Source organism: Gadus morhua, chromosome 20, assembly GCF_902167405.1.
Source record: "Gadus morhua chromosome 20, gadMor3.0, whole genome shotgun sequence".
NCBI lineage: Eukaryota > Metazoa > Chordata > Actinopteri > Gadiformes > Gadidae > Gadus > Gadus morhua.
Genome location: NC_044067.1, coordinates 13,256,043 through 13,278,542, shown reverse-complemented (window position 1 = coordinate 13,278,542; position 22,500 = coordinate 13,256,043). Strand labels below are relative to the sequence as shown.

Here is a 22,500-nt window from a genome sequence, read left to right as displayed (position 1 = left end):
CATACTCATATGATCATATCACATGAGTATGATCAAATGTGGATGATCATACTCATGTGATATGTAGGCAGAAAAGGCTAGTAGTAGCAGCTAGGGTAGAGTTTGATGAAAGCGTCGGCCAAGTGGTCGCGCAAATCAATTAAAATACAACCATGGTGATTGAAACGGTTGATTGCTGAAATTATTAAATGTGCATAAAAGATAGGTTAACCGTACATAATAAAGGGTCAAACTCAAGCTGTATCGTGTTGGAGAATAATGACTAAACCGGAACATCTGCAGTTGGACATTTTCAAGAAAGTCTGCAAAGTCCCGTAACTTATGATGAATTGATCAGATTGAGCCGGATCGATCCCGTTTCTACAGACGAGGCGGATATCCGCAGCCAGTGGTGCGTGGTTTCCAACAGGAAGTATATGTATGAACAGTAACACCATGTGCCCTGTCCTCGGTAAGAGGTCGCCTTACTAAACAGGGGCAATTCCAGCTAAAATGAGTGCCAATAGATTGTGACAGAAAAATCAATGGACATATTTTCCTGGGTTTCCCCCCTAACCCTTGCAGAGTCCGTGCCTTGCTCTACACAGGCAATAGAACCCCTAACCGTGGCAGCGTTGGCGTCTTCCTCCACCCAAGGGTACCCCCCCGGTCCCTGGGTTAACGTACCGACTTTATAGTGCACGGCCCCCTCCAGGTCCCCGACGGTGGTCCAGCCCTGCTTCTTCTCCACCTCGGGGTCGTTGTGCAGGATCTTGTTCCGGAGCCACGACAGGTAGTACACACGCAGCTTGTTCTTCTTGCCTGAGGGCCAGAGAGGGGCCAGGGACCACAGTGACACAGTGACAGAGTGAGGTAGAGCCAGATGGAGAGGATGCTGCCCTGGCTTATACGTATGTCTTGTTTAAGCGTCTTTAGAAAGGTGCTCCATAGATCAAATGCATTATTATGACTATTATTATTAATATTTAAACAAACAATTAAAATCTGACTATAATAATAATAATAATAATAATAAATTATAAATGCTTTATTTTTGAATAGGGACAGTGCACATTAATGAACATTGATGTTTAAACATCTTTGTAAACATGCCGGATTATAGCAGAGCTGCTAATTTGCATCCGTAGTCCCTAATAAAATAAATATAAAAAGTACAAACAGAAGAGACAGCCAATAAATAGATAAAATACAAATAGGAGAGACAGCAAAAAAATAGATAAAATACTAAGTATACTATTATTATATTATTATACTATTATGTAACAATAGTCGGTTGAAACCAAGATCAATTGTTTCCCCCGTATTGGGGTCTCGAGTGCATTGTTGGTAAATACATGATGATGTAACTAAGTGCACTTAGAAACAACGCAGTTCACAGCACATGTTACAACCCATATGACGTGTTGGTGACTGTAACATGTTTATTGCGTTTGAACCACATCGGATCGGAAATGACTCAACCGGAACAACGCCAGTTGGATATTTTCAGGCAGTTCCACAACGTCCCATTCCAACATATTGATCAAGCTGAGGTTAATTGATAATTTTTGGAAGTGAAACTTGCACATTATTCCTAATTCAAATATAGAGCGTGATTCCATCCTCTCTGCACTGCGGTGTTACCCCTGAGCTGAAGACGTGGTACACTTCTCGTCTGAGCCTGGGTACTTCCTGTCTGACCAAGGGAACTGCCTGTCAGAGTGACTTGTATTTAGAATGCGTTTCAGACTGTTTCAGGCAACGTGTGAAATCAACCCCATAATCCATGACGTGCATGGCTACCACTGAATATCGCACCTATCATGGAAAGATTTAGTGTGTCGGGACAACATGCTGCAAACACGCAAGGCTCTTAGCTAACGTCTGCTTCAGTTAGCCAACCACAGGCTGACCACACAACCCACACAAGCACGCACATGTGTTCTCGGGGCAGGGAGATATAGGAGAAGTAAGGCATATTCACACTTTCCAACAAAGGTTTTGTTACTCTGAGAAGCAGAAGTGAAAGTCGCCTTTTCTGTGTCCATCTCTCCGTGTCCATCTCTCCGTGTCCATCTCTGTGTGTCCATCTCTCTGTGTCTCCCTCCCCCTCCCCCTCTCTCTCCCCCTCCCCCTCCCTCTCCCTCTCTCTCTCTCTCTCCCTCTCTCTCTCTCTCTCTCTCTCTCTCTCTCTCTCTCTCTCTCTCTCTCTCTCTCTCTTTCTCTTTCTCTCTCTCTCTCTCTCTCTCTCTCTCTCTCTCTCTCTCTCTCTCTCTCTCCCTCTCTCTACCTGAGATGGTGACGAGTACGTTGAGTCCCTCCAGGACGTCCATCTGCTGGAAGCGCCGGCGGTTGATGAGGGGGTAGACCTTCCCCTGGCCGCTGCGGTCCAACAGCATCAGCCCACTCTCCGTCCCCACCAGCAGGTTCACTCCTACCACACACAACGCATGCAATCCATCATCCATAATCTGGTACCCATCACACGCCACCGGTCACCCACCTACGGCACAACACGTGATAAGTACTCTAATCTGTACCACATCGTCGAGAATGGAGAACACACCCTGGTTGTCTGGGACAATATATCATTTACCCACACACTTGGAAGCTGGAGTCTACACCACCTTATCTGTAACCTATAATATACACCATCTAATCTGTTACCTATAATATACACCAATCAATATGTAACGTATAATATACACCGTCTGATCTGTAACCTATAATATACACCATCTAATCTGTAACCTATAATATACACCACCCAATAAATATGTAACGTATAATATACACCGTCTGATCTGTAACCTATAATATACACCACCTAATCTATAATACGTTATCTACACCACTTTACCGATAATCTGTAATCTATACACCAATTTATCTGTTATTTGTCTATCATCTACACGACTTAATATGTAACGTAAAATCTTCACCAGCTAGTCTGTATCCTATAATATACACCCCTTTATAAATCGGTAATGTATACACCAACTAGTCACTAACCCTCAAACCTCTGTATCTGTAACCTGTCATCTACATCACCTCATCATTAACCTATCTTTGAAGGCACCTGGTTCAAAGGTTCAAAGGTTAAGAGCTGTCCTCACCCCAGAGGGCAGCACACAGGATCTCAGAGTTGAACCTCTTCTTGTACTTGCGGATCTCGGGCGTGTCGCTGTGGGGGCGCGTGTTGACGGGGTTCACGTTGACCACCGAGCCCTTCCGGGAGGGGTCGAGCCGCAGCGCCTCCGCTAGCCGGGCGTCGTTAGCGTAGCCTAAAGGGTCAAAGGGCAGGCCTTAGGTAGGGGAGGAGGAGGTGGAGGAGGGGGACGAGGAGAGGTCAGGGTCATGGGTCACAACACACATTTTTTATTTTTTTATTTAGATATATCATTATTTTGTTTCGTTGTCGGGTCCTTGCTTTGAACTTGGTCGCTCTAAAACTGAACTGCTGTCAATCAAGTGATTGATTTGATTTGATTTAGTTTCCCAGCATGCCCTAGGGTGAAAGTGGGCGGGCCTTACCAACATTGTTGAGTGCCCCGGCGGAGGGCGAGACCTGGAGGAGGCGGGGGTCGATGAACGGCGTGAAAGAGGAGGACGACTTGTGTTTCTGCATCGTGCTGCTGTTGGACTGGCTCTGCACACGGTGGGAACACAGTCAGAACGCACACATAGTACCACACTAACCCACTACCCTCACCCTGCAGTAAGACTGGCTCTAACTCACACATAGTACTACACTAACCCACTACCCTCACCCTGCAGTAAGACTGGCTCTAACTCACACATAGTACTACACTAACCCACTACACTAACCCTGCTGTAAGACTGTCTCTAACTCACACATAGTACTACACTAACCCACTACCCTAACCCTGCTGTAAGACTGGCTCTAACTCACACATAGTACTACACTAACCCACTACACTAACCCTGCTGTAAGACTGGCTCTAACTCACACATAGTACTACACTAACCCACTACACTAACCCTGCTGTAAGACTGGCTCTAACTCACACATAGTACTACACTAACCCACTACACTAACCCTGCTGTAAGACTGGCTCTAACTCACACATAGTACTACACTAACCCACTACACTAACCCTGCTGTAAGACTGGACACACGATGATGAATTACATTCAGACCGGGAACACCAACACTGAAGCTAACCCTTATAACCCTGTCCCTAATTACACTAATAATAATAAGCTCTAACCCGAAATTAACCCGAAAACAAACCCCAACACTTACATTAATAACACCAACACCTAACACTATCCATTATAACCATCACCCACAGAATCTAAGCATAGAGATATAGTGGAGGGAAAGTAAAATCTACGCCATCTAGTGGTAATTTTCAACGCTGAGCGAGTAATGCTTTGAATTTCCCATTGACGGTATTTTTGACAACGAATAGATAACTTAACTTATGAGCTTCTGTCAGAAAACATGCCAAAACATCTGTTAAGAAACATTTTCGCAATCAACAAAAGATAAACTTTTTAAATAGAAATAGAAATTATGACATTTGTTTTACAATACAGCCTATAATAAAATATGCACAAGTCAATAGGGAAAATCAATGCATTTCACCAAAGAGTTTGGAAACCACCAGCAGGGGGAGCCGTTTTACTCTCCCTCCCCATTATTATAGCATGTTATTATGGGATATTATTATGGGTTGTACGGCAACATCAATGAAGAACTCAACAAGGCGGTGGAATGACAAACACAGGATGGAATGTCATGCAGTGAGGCTCAGAAAAAAGGTGAGTAAATACATGCACATAATAAATTATAAATAAATATATAGAAACACCCAGAGTGGTGGGAGAAACCAAGGAAAACGGTGGTGGGTAAAACGAAGAATTTAGGTAAGTGGTCAAAAGTATGATTGGCTTTCCACCAGGAACATACTTACAGCTGCCCTACCTCAGGAACTCTTTAAGCTCAACCACGGGCTTCCACCCTTAGGTTGCTAGCTAGACATCTAGGCATCAAGGTTGTGTCTCGTATACGAAAAGGGACAATGTTTAGCAGAGCACCACCATGAATACCATAGTGGAATTAAAACATACATATATAGTTGTCTACAAGATTGCATATGGCCTTTTAATATGTCCACCAAAACCAGCACCACCATCTCCTTGAAGCTTGAAGCAGAGGAGGAAGAAGAGAAAAAACCGAGTGGCAGGGCCAAGAGAGAGAACGACCAGTAGAGGGCACTGTAAGCGACACAGGGGAGAACAAGACACTGACTCTTTGAAGACGGCATCCTAAGATGATGTAGTCTTCGTGAAAGAGCCAAGACAAAGAGCCGTTTGCACGTAGTTCTGATTGGTTAGGAGGAGGATGTCGCAGTGAAAGAACGGACGGATAAACAGAGTTCGGATCGGTCAGCCGTGATTATCTGAAGCCCACGTTATTATAATTCAAGCTCAATAGTGCTGTTCAGACAGCCGACCGGCAGAGGTCGGCGTGAGTGGGCAGTCCTCAGCGGGGTTAGGTTGGAGGGCCCGAGGTGTGGTGTTAGGTCAGGAGAGAGGGACGGCAGGGTACCGGCTGGGGTCAACGTACCTCCAGGAAGATGGCCAGCTGGTCCAGGGGGATGTGAGGGGAGACGGGGCAGGGGCTGCCCAGGCTGGAGGGGGGGGAGGAGATGGGCGAGGAGGTGGAGGAGGCAGGGGAGGAGGGGTGGTGGCTCTGCTGAATCAGATCTGGGAGGAGGTGGATGCGGCCGGCGAAGCCGTTGCGGTCCGGGTGGTGTGGGTGTGGGTGTTGGTGGGGGTGGGGGTGAGGGTGGGGGTGGTGGGGGCTGGGCGTGTGGGGGCTGCCGGACCCTGGGGAGAACCCGGGGAGCAGGGCGTGGTTGCTGTGCACCACCCCTGACCCCATGGACGACCCTGGGCTCTGGAAGTAGACAGAGGGGTGGAGGTTGGGTGGAGCTGCTTGTCTCACTACTTTAGGACAGGGGAAGGTGTTTGCTAGAGGAAGCGGGATGCTGAGGCGGCTACCAGGGCTCATTAGGCTCCCATGGCTGCCATGGGTTATGTAGCTACCGTTGCTCATGAGGCAACCATGGCTATAGCGGCTACCAGCGCTAACTAGGCTAGCATTGCTAATATGGCCAGCAGGGCTAATATGAAAAGCATGGCTATTGCTAACCGGACTCACGTGGCTAACAGGGTTCATATGGCTAACAGGGATGTTGCGGCTAACAGGGCTAATTAGGCGAGCAGGGCTAATGAGGCTAGCAGGGCTAATGTTGCTATGCTACAAGCAGGACAATAAAAAGTTAGTAAGTACAGTTAATCACTAAAGGTTTAATTTAAGGTTGTTAACAGTACATTTACACATACAATTTTTAATTGTAATCACAATTTCAATGATTAGTTTTACTCGAAATTAAGAAGAGGAGAAATCCATCATGAGAAATGTGAGTCCCCTTGTGGTATTGTATCATAGAATACTGCCAAATGTCTAGTTAGCTTACATTATAAATGAATAATAAAGCCTGTTGTACATCACGTTATCAACTTATTTTATGATTTTTATCGTACAATTCATAGAATGTTGCCTTCTGTAGTGGGAGGTCTGATTCGACGGCCAATTGCAATAGTGATAAAGAACAATAGGAAAAATAAACCCTGCAATAAATATTCAATCGATTTTCACAATAATGTCAGTGTTCTAGCCTGTATTATTACTTTAACATGACATTGTTAAAATGTATTGGTTACTTTTGTAAATAAAAACGTTAACTGCTTCTACCTCTGCTTTGGATGCAATTTATGATCACTCTCTCTCTCTCTCTCTCTCTCTCTCGCTATCACTCAATCTCTTTATATCACTCCATCTCTATCTGCCTTTCTATCGTTCTTTCTGTGTCTCTCTTAACCTGAAGGCTGACCAGAAAGACAACGTAAAACAAAGTCACACACAGAGGTCGACAAAACAGAGTGAAGAACACAAACAAACACACAAACTTAATACTGAAAATGAAAGATGAACTTAACAAATGAACGGATGCCTAAATGTGGGGGTTGTGGGCGCACGTGTTGGGTGTGTGCGTGCGTGTGTGCGCGCATGAGTGCTACCTGTCTGACCATCAGGGTACGGTCTCTACACGGCGTGGAGCCGGCGTCATCCCCGTCGTCCTGGACAACCATGGTCTTCGCCGATGCGTTTTCCCCGTTACTCACCCGGGACGAGCTGGCAGAGGGGGGGGGGGATGACTTTGTCACCTTAAATGTCTCTGTACTATAGAATCATTCAGCCGACACTTTTAATCCAAAGGGTTTTACTATAAATTCAGAAAGATTATTATTAGGTTTTGGGCAAAAGCTAATTCACGACACTTATTCAGAGTATTAAGTGTCGAGATTATTCAGGGCAAGTATTCAGGGGTTAAAGGTAACAGAGAGCCAAGGCTTCAGAACGAGGGCTCGGGGTCAAAGGTCGGATGGTAATAGTTGAGACGGTACCCGGCCCGTGGGTCCTCCGGCCCCGAGGTGGACTCCTCCCCTCCGTCCTGGTCCACCTCCTCATCGTCATCCTCGTCGGTGGTGCCCGACTCCTCGCTGGACGAGGAGTACTCGGTCACTTTGTGGGGCGGGGACACCTCCTCCACCGCCCGCAGCTCCTTGGCCAGCGCGGTCAGGTCCTGCCGAAGGAGGGGGGGGTCAAAGGTCACAGGTCAAACTCAGGTCCGGGGTGGGCGGTTGCGTCGGCAAAAAACACGCGAGCGTCATTCAGAACCGCTCCACGGGAGCAGGGCACGGGAAGGCCGCCGGAGGGGAGACGCTCGTCAGAGAGGGCAGCCAGCCAATGAGAAGCCAGCGTAGTGAGCGGAGAAGAGGTGGTTAGAGGATGTCACAGGAAATAGATTAGTCAGCGTCAGACGGCGTGCTGGGCGAGCCAGGCGCTGGAAACAGGAGAGAGACGTGTTAGAGAGAGAGGAAAATAGGCTTAACTTCAGAATAGGTAGGCGATGGAGAGAGTTACAGTTAGAGTATGGTTAGTCCAGCAGACTGAAGCCATGGACTGTAGACCAGGAAGCGTTTGATAAAGCAGACCACTGCGTGCTTTGGGCTGGCATGAGGGGTAAGATGATCACAAGACGCAATTCAAACCATCCAGCACATTTTGAATCAGACACACATGAAAAAAAAAACATATACTAACACATACACAAAGACATTCGAGGCTTGATTGCAACCCACTCAATTAGAACAAGCTCTTCTCACGGACCCCAGAAACCACTTCTTCAATCACTCGTACTAAGCATCACAGAGCCAGCATTAGCCAAACAATAGCATAGGTCGAACACTGGTATTTGCCAACCGTTCAAATGATCTAACAGTTTAGTCAACAAGCATTAGTCAACAAGCCAAAACTAAGCCAACCATTAGCATAAGCTAACCCTTAGCCAAGTCTCTCTCAACTTGAAACGACTCTCAGGTCCGATGCAGCGCACACACACACACACACACACACACACACCAGCTCGACTACAGCCAGTCTTCCACTACCACTAGTAGAAGTGCAACTAGAACTAGTACAACTAGTAGAAGCAAGAGAACGAGAACAAGGAGAACAACCAGTGAAAGTACTAGAAGTAAAACTATTAGAAGTAGTAGAGTAGCAGAAGGTGTAGACGGAGGCGAATGAGGAGAACTAGTAGAGCTAGTAGACCACCATCTAGTGGTCACGGCCTGAGCGGCCCTCACCGCAGTACGGGAGGGTCTGCTCTGCTCTCTCCTCTCCTCAGCGGGGGGCTTCTGGAGGGGGGAACCCTCTGACTTGGAGGAGGCTGGAGGGAGGAAGAAACACAGGTCAGGAACACAGCACTAAACATGATATGACACCAGGCACACTGTGTGTGTGTGTGTGTGTGTGTGTGTGTGTGTGTGTGTGTGTGTGTGTGTGTGTGTGTGTGTGTGTGTGTGTGTGTGTGTGTGTGTGTGTGTGTGTGTGTGTGTGTGTGTGTGTGTGTGTGTGTGCGTGTGTGTATGTGTGTGTGTTTTTGCGTGTGTGTGTGTGTGTGTCACTCACTGCGGGGCCTGATCTTGTCCCCAGACGCCTGCTGGGTGGGGGTCTTACTGGAGCTGCTGGTGGAGCTGTTGGAGGAGCTGGAGCTGCTGGAGCCCCCGCTGGGCACGCCCCCCGGCCGCGACACCAAGCGCTCCACCCTGTCCCACAGCATCCTGGGCTCTGCCGCACTACACACACACACACACACACATACATATTTAAAAATAATTTCTGGCATACAATGAAAATGTTTTGAGCCTGTCAATTCTTTATTGATTTCATTGTTTACTTCCTGACTGTGTACAGTATATTGACTAATCTCTGACTGACCCGGTCTTGAACGTGTGTTTTGTTGAGACACAAATGATACATTCTTAACGTGTGCCATCACGAGTAATACATATTGTAATATAACGATTACAACATTTGAAAAAAAAAAGGGTTTATCGTTTGGGCATGTAAACACACACGGTGCGTTTTTAAGTCAAACAGGGGACGTTGTGTTGGTGCCCGGCTGTGGCCCACCTGATGGCGTTGCGCTGGGCCGCCTGGTGGCCGGGCGGTGCGTTGCCCTGGTGCTGAGGAGACTCTCGCCTTGACAACACGGGAGACCTGGAGGTGGTTCTCATTGGAACCTTTCATCACAGACACAATGAGCTGCTATACAAACACTAAACATGTGCAAACACGCGCACACACACACCTCACGTGCGCATTCCCGCACACGAATGAGAGCTCATGCACACACCGTGCTCTCTTCTGAAGTATTAAATCCTGTTGAACTTGTAGGAGCGTCATACCCAGGTTAGCATGACGGGACCAAGGGGAAAGACATTCGCTAGCTTTCTAGTAGCAAGCTACTACTAGAACGCTACACCCAGCTTCATCACCGCGTAACAGCTCTGACACATCCCTACCGTTGTACACCATCCCTAAATGGCTACACCCGGCTAAACAGCAGCACTCCTGCTACAACATACCAGCTACACAACCACACAACCACGCTGATGTACTGCTACAGAGCTGCTACATTGCTACAACCAGCTAACAGCTACACGGCTACACCCAGCAACACCACTGCTTACCCTGGGTGGGAGCTCCTCTGGGGGGGCTGAGGGGTTGCTGGGGGAGGGTCTAGTCTGGGGGTGGGGTGGCAGGTCAGTGCGATGGGGTGTTGATGATGCTGATGATGATGATGATGAAGATGGATGGTTGTGTTGGTGTTGGTTGAGATGGTCCTGCTTGGAGCGGAGGTGATGGTTTGGGAAGCTGGGGTGGGAGTGGGTCGCAGAGGGAGGGGCGCTAGCGGATGATGAGGAAGAGGTGGAGGAGGAGGAAGAGGTGGAGGAAGCTGCCATGCTGGTGTTGCTCTTTAAGGCGGCCATGTTGGAGCGCACCTTCCAATGACAAAAAACACAGGGGGGGGGATCAGCATGCACGCAAAATCATACTTTAAATCAAACAAACACAAAGTAAACAGGGTTACCATGGAAACAAAAGGGGCAATCATGTGATGGATACTGGATAAAAAATGGATGCAGTGGATACTGATTACGCCGTTATTGATGGGGTCAAGGCATTATAACAAAAACATGAAACAAGACAAACACAACTTGGCTTCACGCATCGGAGAGTAGTGAACTGAAACTAGCATACAAATTGAATGTTATTGTTCAGTTTCAGAAAGTGGACCCGTGTGGCATTGTCATGTCCACCGTGTTGTGAGGCGGGAGATGGCTGTTTTAAACCAAGCGGCGGTGACTTGAAACAGAAAGGAGACAGGATGTGGTTGTGTGAGTGTTTTGCATGTCTGACTAACTTTGGTATTTACGACACACCAAGTCCTTATAAAACACAAGTGTTTATGATGCTTTCTGTCCTGTACTAGCCGGTCCACTGCAGGCCTCATGAAGTTACAAATACGACTCAGCCGATGAGAGCAACAACGTCCCCAACCGACCTCAGCACTTTTAATTTACTAAATTCTCATAGACAGGCACACACACGCAGAACACACACCCATAGGCACAATGCAACCGATCAACATGAAATGTGTGCAAACAAACACACGCACACACACAACCAACACCCCATGACATCAAACTCATAAGCCTAATATTATTCACCAAAGAGCAACTTCGCACTAAACGATTTACTTGATCAGAACAACGCCTTAGCCCTCCAACCTGTCTACCTTATATTATTTATACAATTACATACAGAACACACAGAAAAAACTGACAAACACGTAAGAACAAACAAATACGGAAAGAGAGGTTTGAAAATGGACTGTGGACGGCAGGTAGACGGTAATTGTGTCAGAGAGTTTCATCATCACATCATGAAAACAATCAACAACCAATGGAAAGTATGTCAGTACACCAACTGTGATCCAAGTCCCATCCTGAAGGAAGAGCTGTGTTACTGCTATTATGGTTTACACAGGGTACTGATGTCACGGCTGGGCTGTCGGAGAAAAGCGATTGGGGAAGAGATAAAGCACAGAGCCAACGAGTTCCCGGGAGCGCTCCTCCGATACAGGAAGTGAACGCAGAAACACAGGAAGTAGCACAGATGAAGACCAGGATTAGCATCTCAAACAATCAGAGCAAAAATACGACTTCAGAAAAAAACACAATAATACCGTAAACATAGATCAACAAACAACAAAGTAACATGAATTAGTTGCATCGACATAATATGCGGTTATATATAAAGGGTGATCATGACTTCATGTTAATAACATCAACAGACAGATTAATACTGACATTAACCACTTTCACCAGTGTCGACATTCTTCCAAGGTAATGGGAGGTAGTGGGATAGTGAGAGACATTAGGACCATAGCGTACTGCGTGTGTCAAAGGGTTATCTGTGAAAGCTTGTTTGTGCAGGCCTTATGTCTTTCTGTGTGGTGTTTGTGTGTCAGGGGGGACGGAGGTTGCCGTAGTTACCTGGGGCTCCATGGGCCGGTGCAGGGCGGGGGTCTCTGTGGGGGCGGGGCCATTGGGGTGGGAGGACTCTGAGCGGGGGGGCGGCGGGGGCGGCTTGGTCTGGGGGGAGCCCTGGATATTCTTACGGTAGCGCTCGTCAGCCTGGACACACACACACACACACACACACACACACACACACACACACACACACACACACACACACACACACACACACACACACACACACACACACACACACACACACACACACACAAACACACACACACACACACACACACACACACACACACACACACACACACACACACACACACACACACACACACACACAAAATGGACCCAGAAACATAAGTTAAAAAGTGCTCTATGCAGTAACAACAGTGATAGCCAAGGAGAGCGAGAGGGAGAGAGTACTAGATCGATAGAGAGAGGGAGCGCAAGCATTTACTAGTTGCTATAGTAAGTAAGCATCACCCTGCAGAGCACACAGTTAGAGTAGTTTCTAGAGACTCACACACTAAAGACAGAAACACAACTTCCCTGAGGAGTCATGTGACCCACGGAGCCAACACCCCAACGTGTTACCATGCCAACCCTACACACAGGGACTCCCACAGATCGTCCCACAGTCAGCCGAGTGTGATACTGGGATGGGATCACGGAGATGAGGTGTTGATGGTGACGATGAATGTTGATATGATGTGAAGATTATATGAACGGTTCATGTTATTAATGAGGTTGGAGTCTTGGAACAAAACAAAAATTCTCTTAGTAACAATTTCCCTCCAGTCTCATCAATGTTTTCTCTGGCTCACTTGGTACATGTTGGGAAACAAGGACACTAACGACGACTATCAAGATACCTTGTTAGTGTTGAAGGAGTGAACCTAGCCATTTCACATCACAGAATGTAAGCTTTACAGGCGCTAGAACAGTAAGCTCCATTTGCATGTTACAAAAAGTTATGAATAACTGATGTTGAAAATGTTATATCAGCTATTGAACATCATAGCGGGGACTTAATGTACTTTTTGGTTAGAAATGCCTTTAGTTCATATTTAAAAAAAGATTCACTCAAGCTTGCAGCCGATTGGTCAGTTGCGGTCATGTCATGTACTATATTTCTCTTTAAAACTTATGAGATGAATTAAAGAAGATTGAAGATGTAGACACGTCCCGGCAACAGGCCTACGGTTAGACTGGTTGTACTAGGTGTTGTACTGTTGTACTCGTGAAGAAGAGGTGTAGCTCAGAGTTTAAAAGGCACAGGTGAAGGGTTTTCCATCACCATGACAACACCATCAAATCATCAACACTCCAGCCCATCCCAGCGCGAAGGGGTGTGAGTACACACAAGCACACAAAGCATTTCTACTGCGGCTGACACCATGGCAACCTGCAACGAGGGCTTCACCTCTCTGATTGGCTCAGAGTCAGGGGCGGGGTCTTGGAGCTGGGAGGGTGGGGTCCTCTCATGGACCACCTCCACCTGACCGCCCCTAGCTGATAGGGCGGTCTGCGGGGGTCTGCCGGCCTGCTGATGCTGCTGGAGAGAGAGGAGGGACGCCTGCTCCTCCTCCAGCTGTTTCTTGAGCTTCTGAGCTTGTCTTTGCTCCTCCAGCTCCTTCCACTTGCACTCCTGGGTTCAGGGAGGAGGTGGAGGAGGAGGAGGTGGAGGCGTTTAACGTCATCATCCATGGGACTACAACTGGCTAGACAACCACCAGCCAACCCCGCAGTGCCGTTTGGGACAACTGGAAGCATTTTACCCGAAAACGCTGATTTTTAGTCGATCCAACATGCTTACATGATGTAATTTGCTTTATTATAAATGTATCAATTTATTTCCAATACACTTAATTCATTTATTAGTAGCATTTGGCTCTCATTTGGAAATATAAAAAAATGGATCTTGTTAAAAAGGTGCTATACACACATTGTTTATGATAAGGTGTTTTTTTCACAATTTCATCATGTTAAGGATCTCCATGGTTACAGCCACACCTGCACTGTATTTGGCAGCGGCCTTCAAGGGGCGTTCAGGACTGTAGTTAAATGCTTCCCCGTGACTCATACACGTGTCAATGCAGACGCAGATCTGCACGTTTTTTTACACGCATGCGGTGAGAGTGCTCTCGTTGACAGTTTTCTCTTGAGGAACTAATGAACGAAGACCTTTCTGGACGAATGAATGCTTCATCGCAGTGAGAGCTAACCACACTGTACAGGAGGTACTGACGGTGCGAGTGACGATGAGGATGAGGATGAAGATGATGACGGTGTGTGAACGAGGGGGGGGGACAGCAGCGGTAACGTGTGAAGCGGAGAAGGAGGTAAGGCGTCCCTTCCTCCCATTATCTCCCTTTCCTCCATGCGTGAGAAAAACAATCCCTCAACAATAAAACTAGTGCTGCCCCCCCCCCCCCCCCCCCCCCCCCCCCCCCCCCCCCCCCCCCGCCTCCCTGACCTCCCTCCCTCCCCCCTCCACTAGGGACCCTCCACCATACACGCAGTACAACATCTTGGCCGGACTCTTGACAGTTAAGCCTATAACTCCGCTAGGACAGGCTGTTACCCTGTGGCATCCTCACCGGGGGGACACAAACAGCCCCGGTTCCCATCAGGGAGACATGCATTCTAACGCAGCAGTAGAAGACCACAGATCACATGGACGGTCGTATCTTATGGTGGGAGAAAGGCTCCTGGATTATCGCAGCTCTGCAGCACAGCTGGACGGGCCGACAGCTGTTTGAAACACCTGTTATTTGTATGCTAGCTGGTAGCATGGCTAGCACGTGGGGGTTGAAAGAGGGGTAACAGACTAGGAGCACGGCTAGCTGGAGGGGGTTTGGAGTCAGGGGTAACTCATGAGTGGCATCGCTAGCTGGAGGGAGTTTGGAGGGGGGGGGGGGAACTCACATGTAGCATGGTTAGCTGGTGGTGGTTTGGCTGAGGCTATCTCACCAGGAGCATGGCATCTGGTGGAGACTAAGAGGGGGGGGGGCGGGACTCACCAGTAGCATGGCTATCTGGTGGAGGTTTACAGGGGGGGGGGGGGGGGGACTCACCAGGAGCATGGCCTGTTCATGGAGCAGCTGCTGCTGCAGCATCTCTAGGTGCCTCTGCTCCTCCTCCAGTTGGCGACGGATATACTCCTGTCAATCAAACACGAGGACAGTTAGATAAATAATTGATTCCTATTCAATGGCTGGCCGAGTGAAAGTGCACCACCATGTAAATGTGACATCTCTTGTATTTTGCAAAAGACTAAATGGTAACTGCTTACTCCTCTCCTAGCTTCCAACCGGTCTCCTAGCCGCTAACTCCTAGCTCCTCGCTCCGCCCCGTGCTACTTACTCCTCCTACCTGTTCACGGTCGGCCCTCCGCTTCTCGTCTTCGGCCCTCCGGCGGTCCTCGTCCTCTTTGCGGCGGCGCTCCACCTCCTCCACCCGCCGCTTCTCGTCCTGCTCCCGGCGCCGCTGCTCGCGCTCCTGTTGCCGCCGCATCTCCCGCTCGCGGCGCTGTTGCTGTGGCCCGCCACCAGGGGGCAGGGAAGAGTGCAGAGGTCAGGCGACACTTTTGTTTGGATCAACGTGTTTCCCATGAGACACGTTGATCGAAGTAAACCCGCTTCTTGATTGGCTATCGCGACTCGTGGGTCATTAGTGATTGGACGAATTCTACAGTAAATATACAACAGAAGATGATTTGGATTGGTTGTCAACAGTTTCCCGTTGATGGGAGTGTTTGGACAAATGAAGACAGGGTATAAAATAAAATTGGACAAAATTGTCAGAAGCAAGAAACTAAGCACGTTCCAGAAACCCAGATGCTGCTGCCATGGAAAGAGTATGGAAACGACCGGGTGATCATGTGACTCCCTGGGCTAACCTTGAGAGGTGATTTATCGCTTGATAAAGTTCAACCCCACTTTAATCGGTCTAGCGGCAGTAGTCTCTAGTGGTCCTCTCCGGTCAGGCCGGGACACATGGCGTTTAAGGCAGTGGGCACTCTGAGGAATAGTTCCGCTGTTTCTGTTTCATAAGCTCTGCTGTGCTGGCTCCCGGCCAGCCGGGACAACCAGGATCAACCGACAACAGATCACATGTTCAGCGGCGGCACATGTGCTCTCCGCCTGACATGGTGACAAGTCAGCCTGGGCTTGCGTGGTTTCCATGAAGAGAGTGGTCCAGTGGAGCCCCTGCCTTCACCCACCAGGGGATATTAGCTTGTAGCATAGCCAGCTGGTCAGAGGAGGGGGTTAGCAGCATGGCTGGTAGCATGGTTAGCCCATCGCTGGATGGCTAGCCCCGAGCTTGGTGACTTGCTCATGAAGATGGAGAGGTGTGTGTGTGTGTGTGTGTGTGTGTGGGGGGGGGTACCATGGAGACTTAAGACTAGAAGAACAACTTGCATCATGCATGAATGAATCGGGAGCTAAAAGGAGAACTCTCCCAGGAAGGGTTGTCACATGACGCCAGAGAAGAGGATCAATCACAGTGGAGATTTTATCAGCGTAAAATCTGGTTCAAGCCACTGCCCCATCTCAACGTCCCAGTAATGTACTACAATAGACAGAGGATTCTCTCGCTCCCTGCACCTCCTCATCCGCCCTTCACTTAACCTTCTCCCCATATCCTCCTCATCGAATGCAGCCTCCTCCTCTTCCTCCTTCCATTAACCCACCTCCCCACCTCCTCTTCCTCCTTCCATTAACCCACCTCCCCACCTCCTCCTCCTCCTCTTCCTCCTTCCATTAACCCACCTCCCCACCTCCTCTTCCTCCTTCCATTAACCCACCTCCCCACCTCCTCTTCCTCCTTCCATTAACCCACCTCCCCATCTCCTCCTCCTCCTCTTCACCTACTCCCGCCTTTCCAACCAACCACCTCCCCACCTCCTCCTCCTCTTCTTCCTCCTTCCATTAACCCATTAACCCACCTCCTCCCTCTCCTCCTCCTCCTCCTCCTCCTCCTCCCTCTCCTCCTCCTCCTCCTCCTCCTCCTCCTCCCTCTCCTCCTCCTCCTTCTCCTCCTCCTCTGCCTCACCTCCTCCAGCCTCTTGCGCTGCTCCTTCTGCTGCTCGATGCGCTTCTGCCGCTCGGCGAGGAGCTGCCTCTTGTACTCCTCCTGCTCACGGAGCTGCTGCTCCTGCAGGTGCTGCTGGCGCCGCAGGGCCTCCGAGCGCTCCTTGTTCTCCTGCTGCAGGCGGATGAAGTCGCGCCGCAGCGTGGACTCGCCCGGAACGTTGACGATGGAGCTGGGAGGGGAGAGACGCCCGGTTAGCGTGTTGGCACCGCGATAGCAAAAGATACGTGAGCATGTTAGCTTGTAGCAGAGGGGCGTTTGTGTTTTAGCCTCCCTTCACAGTAGAGAGACGTTAGCATGCTAGCACCTGGGTACAGTAGAGCTCTAGAAACGTGGCATCTTGTAGCGTCAGAAACGAGAGAGGTGTCACACTTGTTTCAAGTAATAAACAAAATGTCTGGTTCTGATTTTGCAGTTAGCGTGGTATCTCAATAGCAGTAGTGTGCTGGTATGGTGGTGTGCTCGCATTTGTTTATGGTTTATACAGCAATGGATCCTAGTGTTCTGCAGAGAACACCAAGACGAAGGATGTACCTGGGCTCCCCTTGCTGTTCTGGTGTCTCCTCTTCCTCTTCCTCGCTTCCACTGTACTCATACTCCGTCTCATCTGGAGGTCAAAGGTCAGGGTTCATTCACAACCGTCGACACGGACACGGATGCTGAATAGCAATTTGGTAAAGCGATAAATATAACGGACGATAATAACTCATGTCAAATTCATTTTAAGGGACTCATTTTAAGGGATTAAAGTGCCAGCTGCTTAACGAGTGTCTAGTAACCAGGAGATCCTGGAGGCCCATCCCTCCAGCCACAGACAGGTCCCTCGCGGAGGTCTCACCCTTCTCGCCCCTCTTCTTCTTGGTGCGGTCGATGTGGTCCTTGAGCTGGATGCGGACCTGCCTCTCGTTGGGCTGGTCCCTGATGAAGGGGTGCTTGAGCAGCTGCTCCGTGGGGGGCCGCTGGGTGTAGTTCTTCACCAGGCAGCCCTCGATGAAGCTGAAGAACTTCTTGGACCTGTGGGGGAAAGAAACAAGAGGAGATTTATACGGTCAATGCTCGAGTGCGGCACCCCCCCCCTCATTCACTTTGTATTGGACAGGTGGGGGCAAGGGATTCTGGGAGGGGCTCGCGCGTGTGGCAGGTGATCACGGCAGCTGTAAAGGGGAGGGACAAAGGTTTAACCTCAGTTTACTTTATGAAAATGAGAACGTCTCGCGGCGCACGTTCGGCCGAGTAAGAGGACAATTGACGCACAGTGACGACTGGCGGACCGTACAGACTCGTGGTGGGATTTCAGTTCCTGGTTCGAAGCACTTCCGTCGGCCGAGTGGTACACTGCCACAAGCAGCCGCTAGAGAGAGTGCGGGGCGTTGCCACGCTTTGTGAGTCCTTAAATAGCCCGATGGACGATAGGGAATTATTTATGGTTGGATGGATGGCTAGATACCAAGATTGGATGCATTCAGATCTCCATGCCTGAAGGATGGATATAGGGGTGGATGAATAGATACTATAGAAAGATGGAAGAGAGATGATGGCTAGAGGGATGGATGGATGGATGGATGGATGGATGGATGGATGGATGGATGGATGGATGGATGGATGGATGGATGGATGGATGGATGGATGGATGGATGGATGGATGGATGGATGGATGGATGGATGAATAGAAAGATGGAGAGAGATGATGGATAGGGGAATGGTCGGCTGGATAAAAACGGATAAGAAGGACAGGAAACCTGATAAAAGCCACCCTACCATTTTTTGGACTTGAGACGAGGGGGCGGGTTCCTGGGAATCAGGAAGAGGGCTCTCATTGGATGCATGTCACACAGCGCTGAAGAAAAAGGAGGAGCCAATAGTCAGACAGGACCAGGCGAGCCAAGATCATCTGGCTCCCTGATGGGTCCATGTGACACGTATTAACTTGTACTTTGCGGTTTAATTAAGAGCAGCACTAGTGTCTTGGGTGTTCGACTCCCGTCCGAAAGATTATGTGTTCAATCCCCATAGTCAACAGCTTACTGGTTACTGGCAAATAGAGCAAGACGGCTTAACCCTTACCTGCTCCTTCAAGTCCTTTTGGATATCATCTGCTAAATGATGCTAAATAGTAACAGCCATGGTACGTTTGAAATGGCCTTGTTGCATATCGGCTACAGTAGACTAAGTGAATTCCCTATATGGAGTGCTAAGCTTGAGTCTTAATCTCCTCTTTGTTGATGCTGCTGTGTTTGTACACACCGTGTAATGACAGTAGTAGTAGCTAAATGTGAGATGTGCACGTGGTCTCGCACGAGGACTTACGCGGAGCCCCCTCGGCCATCTCGATGGCCGTGATTCCACAAGACCACAGATCACTCTGCGGAACACAACAACGGTCAGAACCACGCAACACCGCAAATCTTATGCCGCGTTGCGTCCATCTTTCTGTCTCAAACCGTCAATGTCAAAAACGTTCTCCACTCTTGACTCATGATTATGGTTATGGTGCGGTGGTAGTAGTTCTTAACACCACAACTGCTCTTCGCTGCGTCGTCTCAGTTAGCATGGTTACCCCGATTCTTACACTGTTGCCTAAGTTACCTTGAGTCTGATCATGTAGTCTGAGTTAGCATGGTTAGCGTTGTTACAGCGTGATTTCATACCCGGTAGTCGTATGTTGCATCAGGGTTTTCGTCACAGGCGATGACCTCGGGGGCCATCCAATAAGGTGTCCCGATGAAGGTGTTCCTCCGACCCACAGTTCGGTCCAGCTGAGCACTCACCCCGAAGTCCACTGGAACCAGTCAGAACCGGTTAGAATTAATTAGAACAGTTTATAACTAACATAGCAAGTTAGAACAAGTTATAAAAGTTGTGAAAAGGTCGACCAATAGAAACAGGTGAGAAAAGACTAAAACCAGTTAAGACTATGTCATAAAAATAAAGATAGAGAAAAGTAGTATATAGAACAAAATAAAACGTATAAAATAAAATGGAAACGTAAAGCACTCTTTGTATGGCAGTTTTGCAAGAAAAACTGTCTTATAAACATTTTATATGGCTAAGCCTGGACTAAGCCAGGCTAGCAGAGAGCTCTAAGGACGTACCAAGCTTGACCTCGGCATTCTCCGTCAGAAGAACGTTCTGTCCTTTGATGTCTCGATGGATCACATGATGGGCGTGAAGATGAGTCAATCCCTACGCAGAGATTCACAAAAGAACAAATGTGATGAGATTACTCATCACATTTGCATAAGAGTACACAAGTAATCCTGAGGGAAATCGTTTGAGGGACAGTTGCTGTGCTCAAGATCTTTTTCTTTGGTGAAAATAATAGTTCATACGCCACTACACACACAGGTTAGCTGAAGAGCGAGTCTGATTCAGTATATGTGTGCCTCTTAGTACTAGCCTGAATAGCGGGAATGCACCGAGTCGCACCCCGTTCGTTATATTCATAATGGTGCTAATTCGAGGACTTTCATCGATTGCCTTAGGCTCAATCTAAATTGTGCAACCTCATTTGTTGATGGGCAGCGACATTTGTAGAAATAAAAACCATTGGAGCTCTTAGCGATTGAAACTTTAAATATGTTTAAGTTTATATCCCAGTGTTTTTGGAGCTAAACTTCATCTCCCAGCATGCCCTGGGGAGGTGAATGCTTGGCGCAGGGTGGAGAGTTACCCTGAGGATCTCTCGAGAGATGTAGGCGATCCAGTCCTCCTTCAGTGTGTTTCCCTTGGTGTTTTTCACCAGGTCTGTGATGGAGCCAGCACCACAGAACTCCATCACCAGCTACACACGCACACAAACACACGCACAACAAACAAAGGCATGTTCAGGGACGTTCAATGCAATGGTGGACAAACAAGACTTTTAATATTTATAAAAAGAAAACTTGAGAGGACAGAGTGTTGTAATCATAATAATCTACATTGATTCCGTAAAGTAAACATTTTCAGATTATCGGATTATTCAATCCGATAATCTGACACATTATTCAATGTGTGTGTGTACCCAGAGCTGGTCATCGTGACCCGGGGGGCTTTTCTTGATGAAGGCTCCGTAGTACGTAGCTATGTTCCTGTGGTGGGAGTACTTCTTCAACATGTTGATCTCCAGTTTGATCTCTTCCTCCTCGTCCTGCACACACACACGCACATACACAGACACACACAGTTTCAGGATGTTCAACATCATCTTTAACCTAACAGCCTGCAAATTAAGTCGGTCAGAAAGTTAGTCAGACAGAAAGATAGTCAGACAGACGTCAGGGAAACAGACAGATGACCAACCTCTGTGACGTCCATGACCTTGATGGCCGCCAGCTGGCCGGTCTTGACATGTCGACCCTGGAGAGAGACAGAGAGAAAATATCAGTTCACAAGGCCACACATGAACCAACAGGCTACATCGCTCAATGAAATCTTTATTAACTCTGCACCTCTGTAAAGCTACTTGAACAGCACTGCTATTCTGAAGAGCCAAATCTATCATGTAACGGCATTCGTTTTGGGGCCTGGCTTATCACTGATTGTAAACATCGCTTATACTTGCGTTCCATAACGCTACAACACTGTGATGTTACGTCATGCCAAATCTATAAGGCGGGTTTAATGCTAACGGTAAACTAGATAATACGACACCAGATGCACTGAAACAACACATGACTGTGATGGGAGGGATTTAATCAGGAGTGAATCAGGACACATTGGGAATATATTTGAGAAGTATAGTTGCTGTAGTATTGCAAAGACGACCTGGTGACTCAGAAACTAAACAGCTATTTTAAACATAAATAAGAACTTCCACGTCGTGTTGTCTTTAATCTAAAGCCACGCCCTGTTGAGTCCTTGCTACCTCATCACAAACACTCAGCATCATGAACACTAACAAAATGCATTAGAGCTTTGTGTGTGTGTACGTTTGTGTTTTTGTGCATGTGTGTTTGAGAGTAAAGTTAGTGTATGTGTGTGTGTTTGAACACAAACACAAGACAAAGACTGGTTTTAAGCCTCTTGCGACGCACTTTCATCTGTGATTACACCGCCCCCATAGTGGCGCTAGCAGCTCTAGACTAGGGATGACATCATCCCTCACACAGACGGAACCGGGGGGGGGGTGCGTGTGTGTGTGTGCAGGACCGTTATATGTGAGCCGATGTAGGCAGAGCCTGTCTTGTGTGTCTGCTTGTATACGTGTGTTCCAAGGGTTTTATCTGATTAAGTCAGAGCACACACTTAGCGGGAGTGTGTGTGTGTGTGTGTGTGTGTGTGTGTGTGTGTGTGTGTGTGTGTGTGTGTGTGTGTGTGTGTGTGTGTGTGTGTGTGTGTGTGTGCAAGGGAGAGTGTTTTATAAAGGCTGTCACATGATTCCATTGTGTGAAATGGACACCTGAGCTGCCAATCCCCCCCGTCTGTATGTGAGAATGGCGCGGT

The 22,500-nt window shown here is 48.2% G+C and overlaps 1 protein-coding gene across 17 annotated transcripts in view; it reads right to left on the bottom strand.

The window, feature by feature from the left end:
* Nucleotides 1-22,500, bottom strand: part of LOC115532947 (mitogen-activated protein kinase kinase kinase kinase 4) — a 44,929-nt gene that overhangs the window by 3,453 nt on the left and 18,976 nt on the right. The window contains exons 3-27 of one of the 17 annotated variants that reach the window (XM_030343049.1): nt 21,358-21,414; nt 21,080-21,205; nt 20,747-20,857; nt 20,169-20,259; nt 19,725-19,855; nt 19,384-19,438; nt 18,835-18,913; nt 17,915-18,090; nt 17,611-17,683; nt 17,038-17,248; nt 15,346-15,516; nt 15,057-15,143; nt 13,403-13,627; nt 11,986-12,126; nt 10,117-10,428; nt 9,557-9,666; nt 9,053-9,219; nt 8,728-8,810; nt 7,483-7,661; nt 7,105-7,210; nt 5,576-5,908; nt 3,514-3,628; nt 3,096-3,284; nt 2,270-2,413; nt 667-801 (exon numbers count right to left, since the gene is read on the bottom strand). In XM_030343049.1, the coding sequence (XP_030198909.1) occupies nt 667-801; nt 2,270-2,413; nt 3,096-3,284; nt 3,514-3,628; nt 5,576-5,908; nt 7,105-7,210; nt 7,483-7,661; nt 8,728-8,810; nt 9,053-9,219; nt 9,557-9,666; nt 10,117-10,428; nt 11,986-12,126; nt 13,403-13,627; nt 15,057-15,143; nt 15,346-15,516; nt 17,038-17,248; nt 17,611-17,683; nt 17,915-18,090; nt 18,835-18,913; nt 19,384-19,438; nt 19,725-19,855; nt 20,169-20,259; nt 20,747-20,857; nt 21,080-21,205; nt 21,358-21,414 (3,607 nt within the window). The other 16 variants (XM_030343047.1, XM_030343050.1, XM_030343048.1 and 13 more) reach the window with 16 other exon arrangements.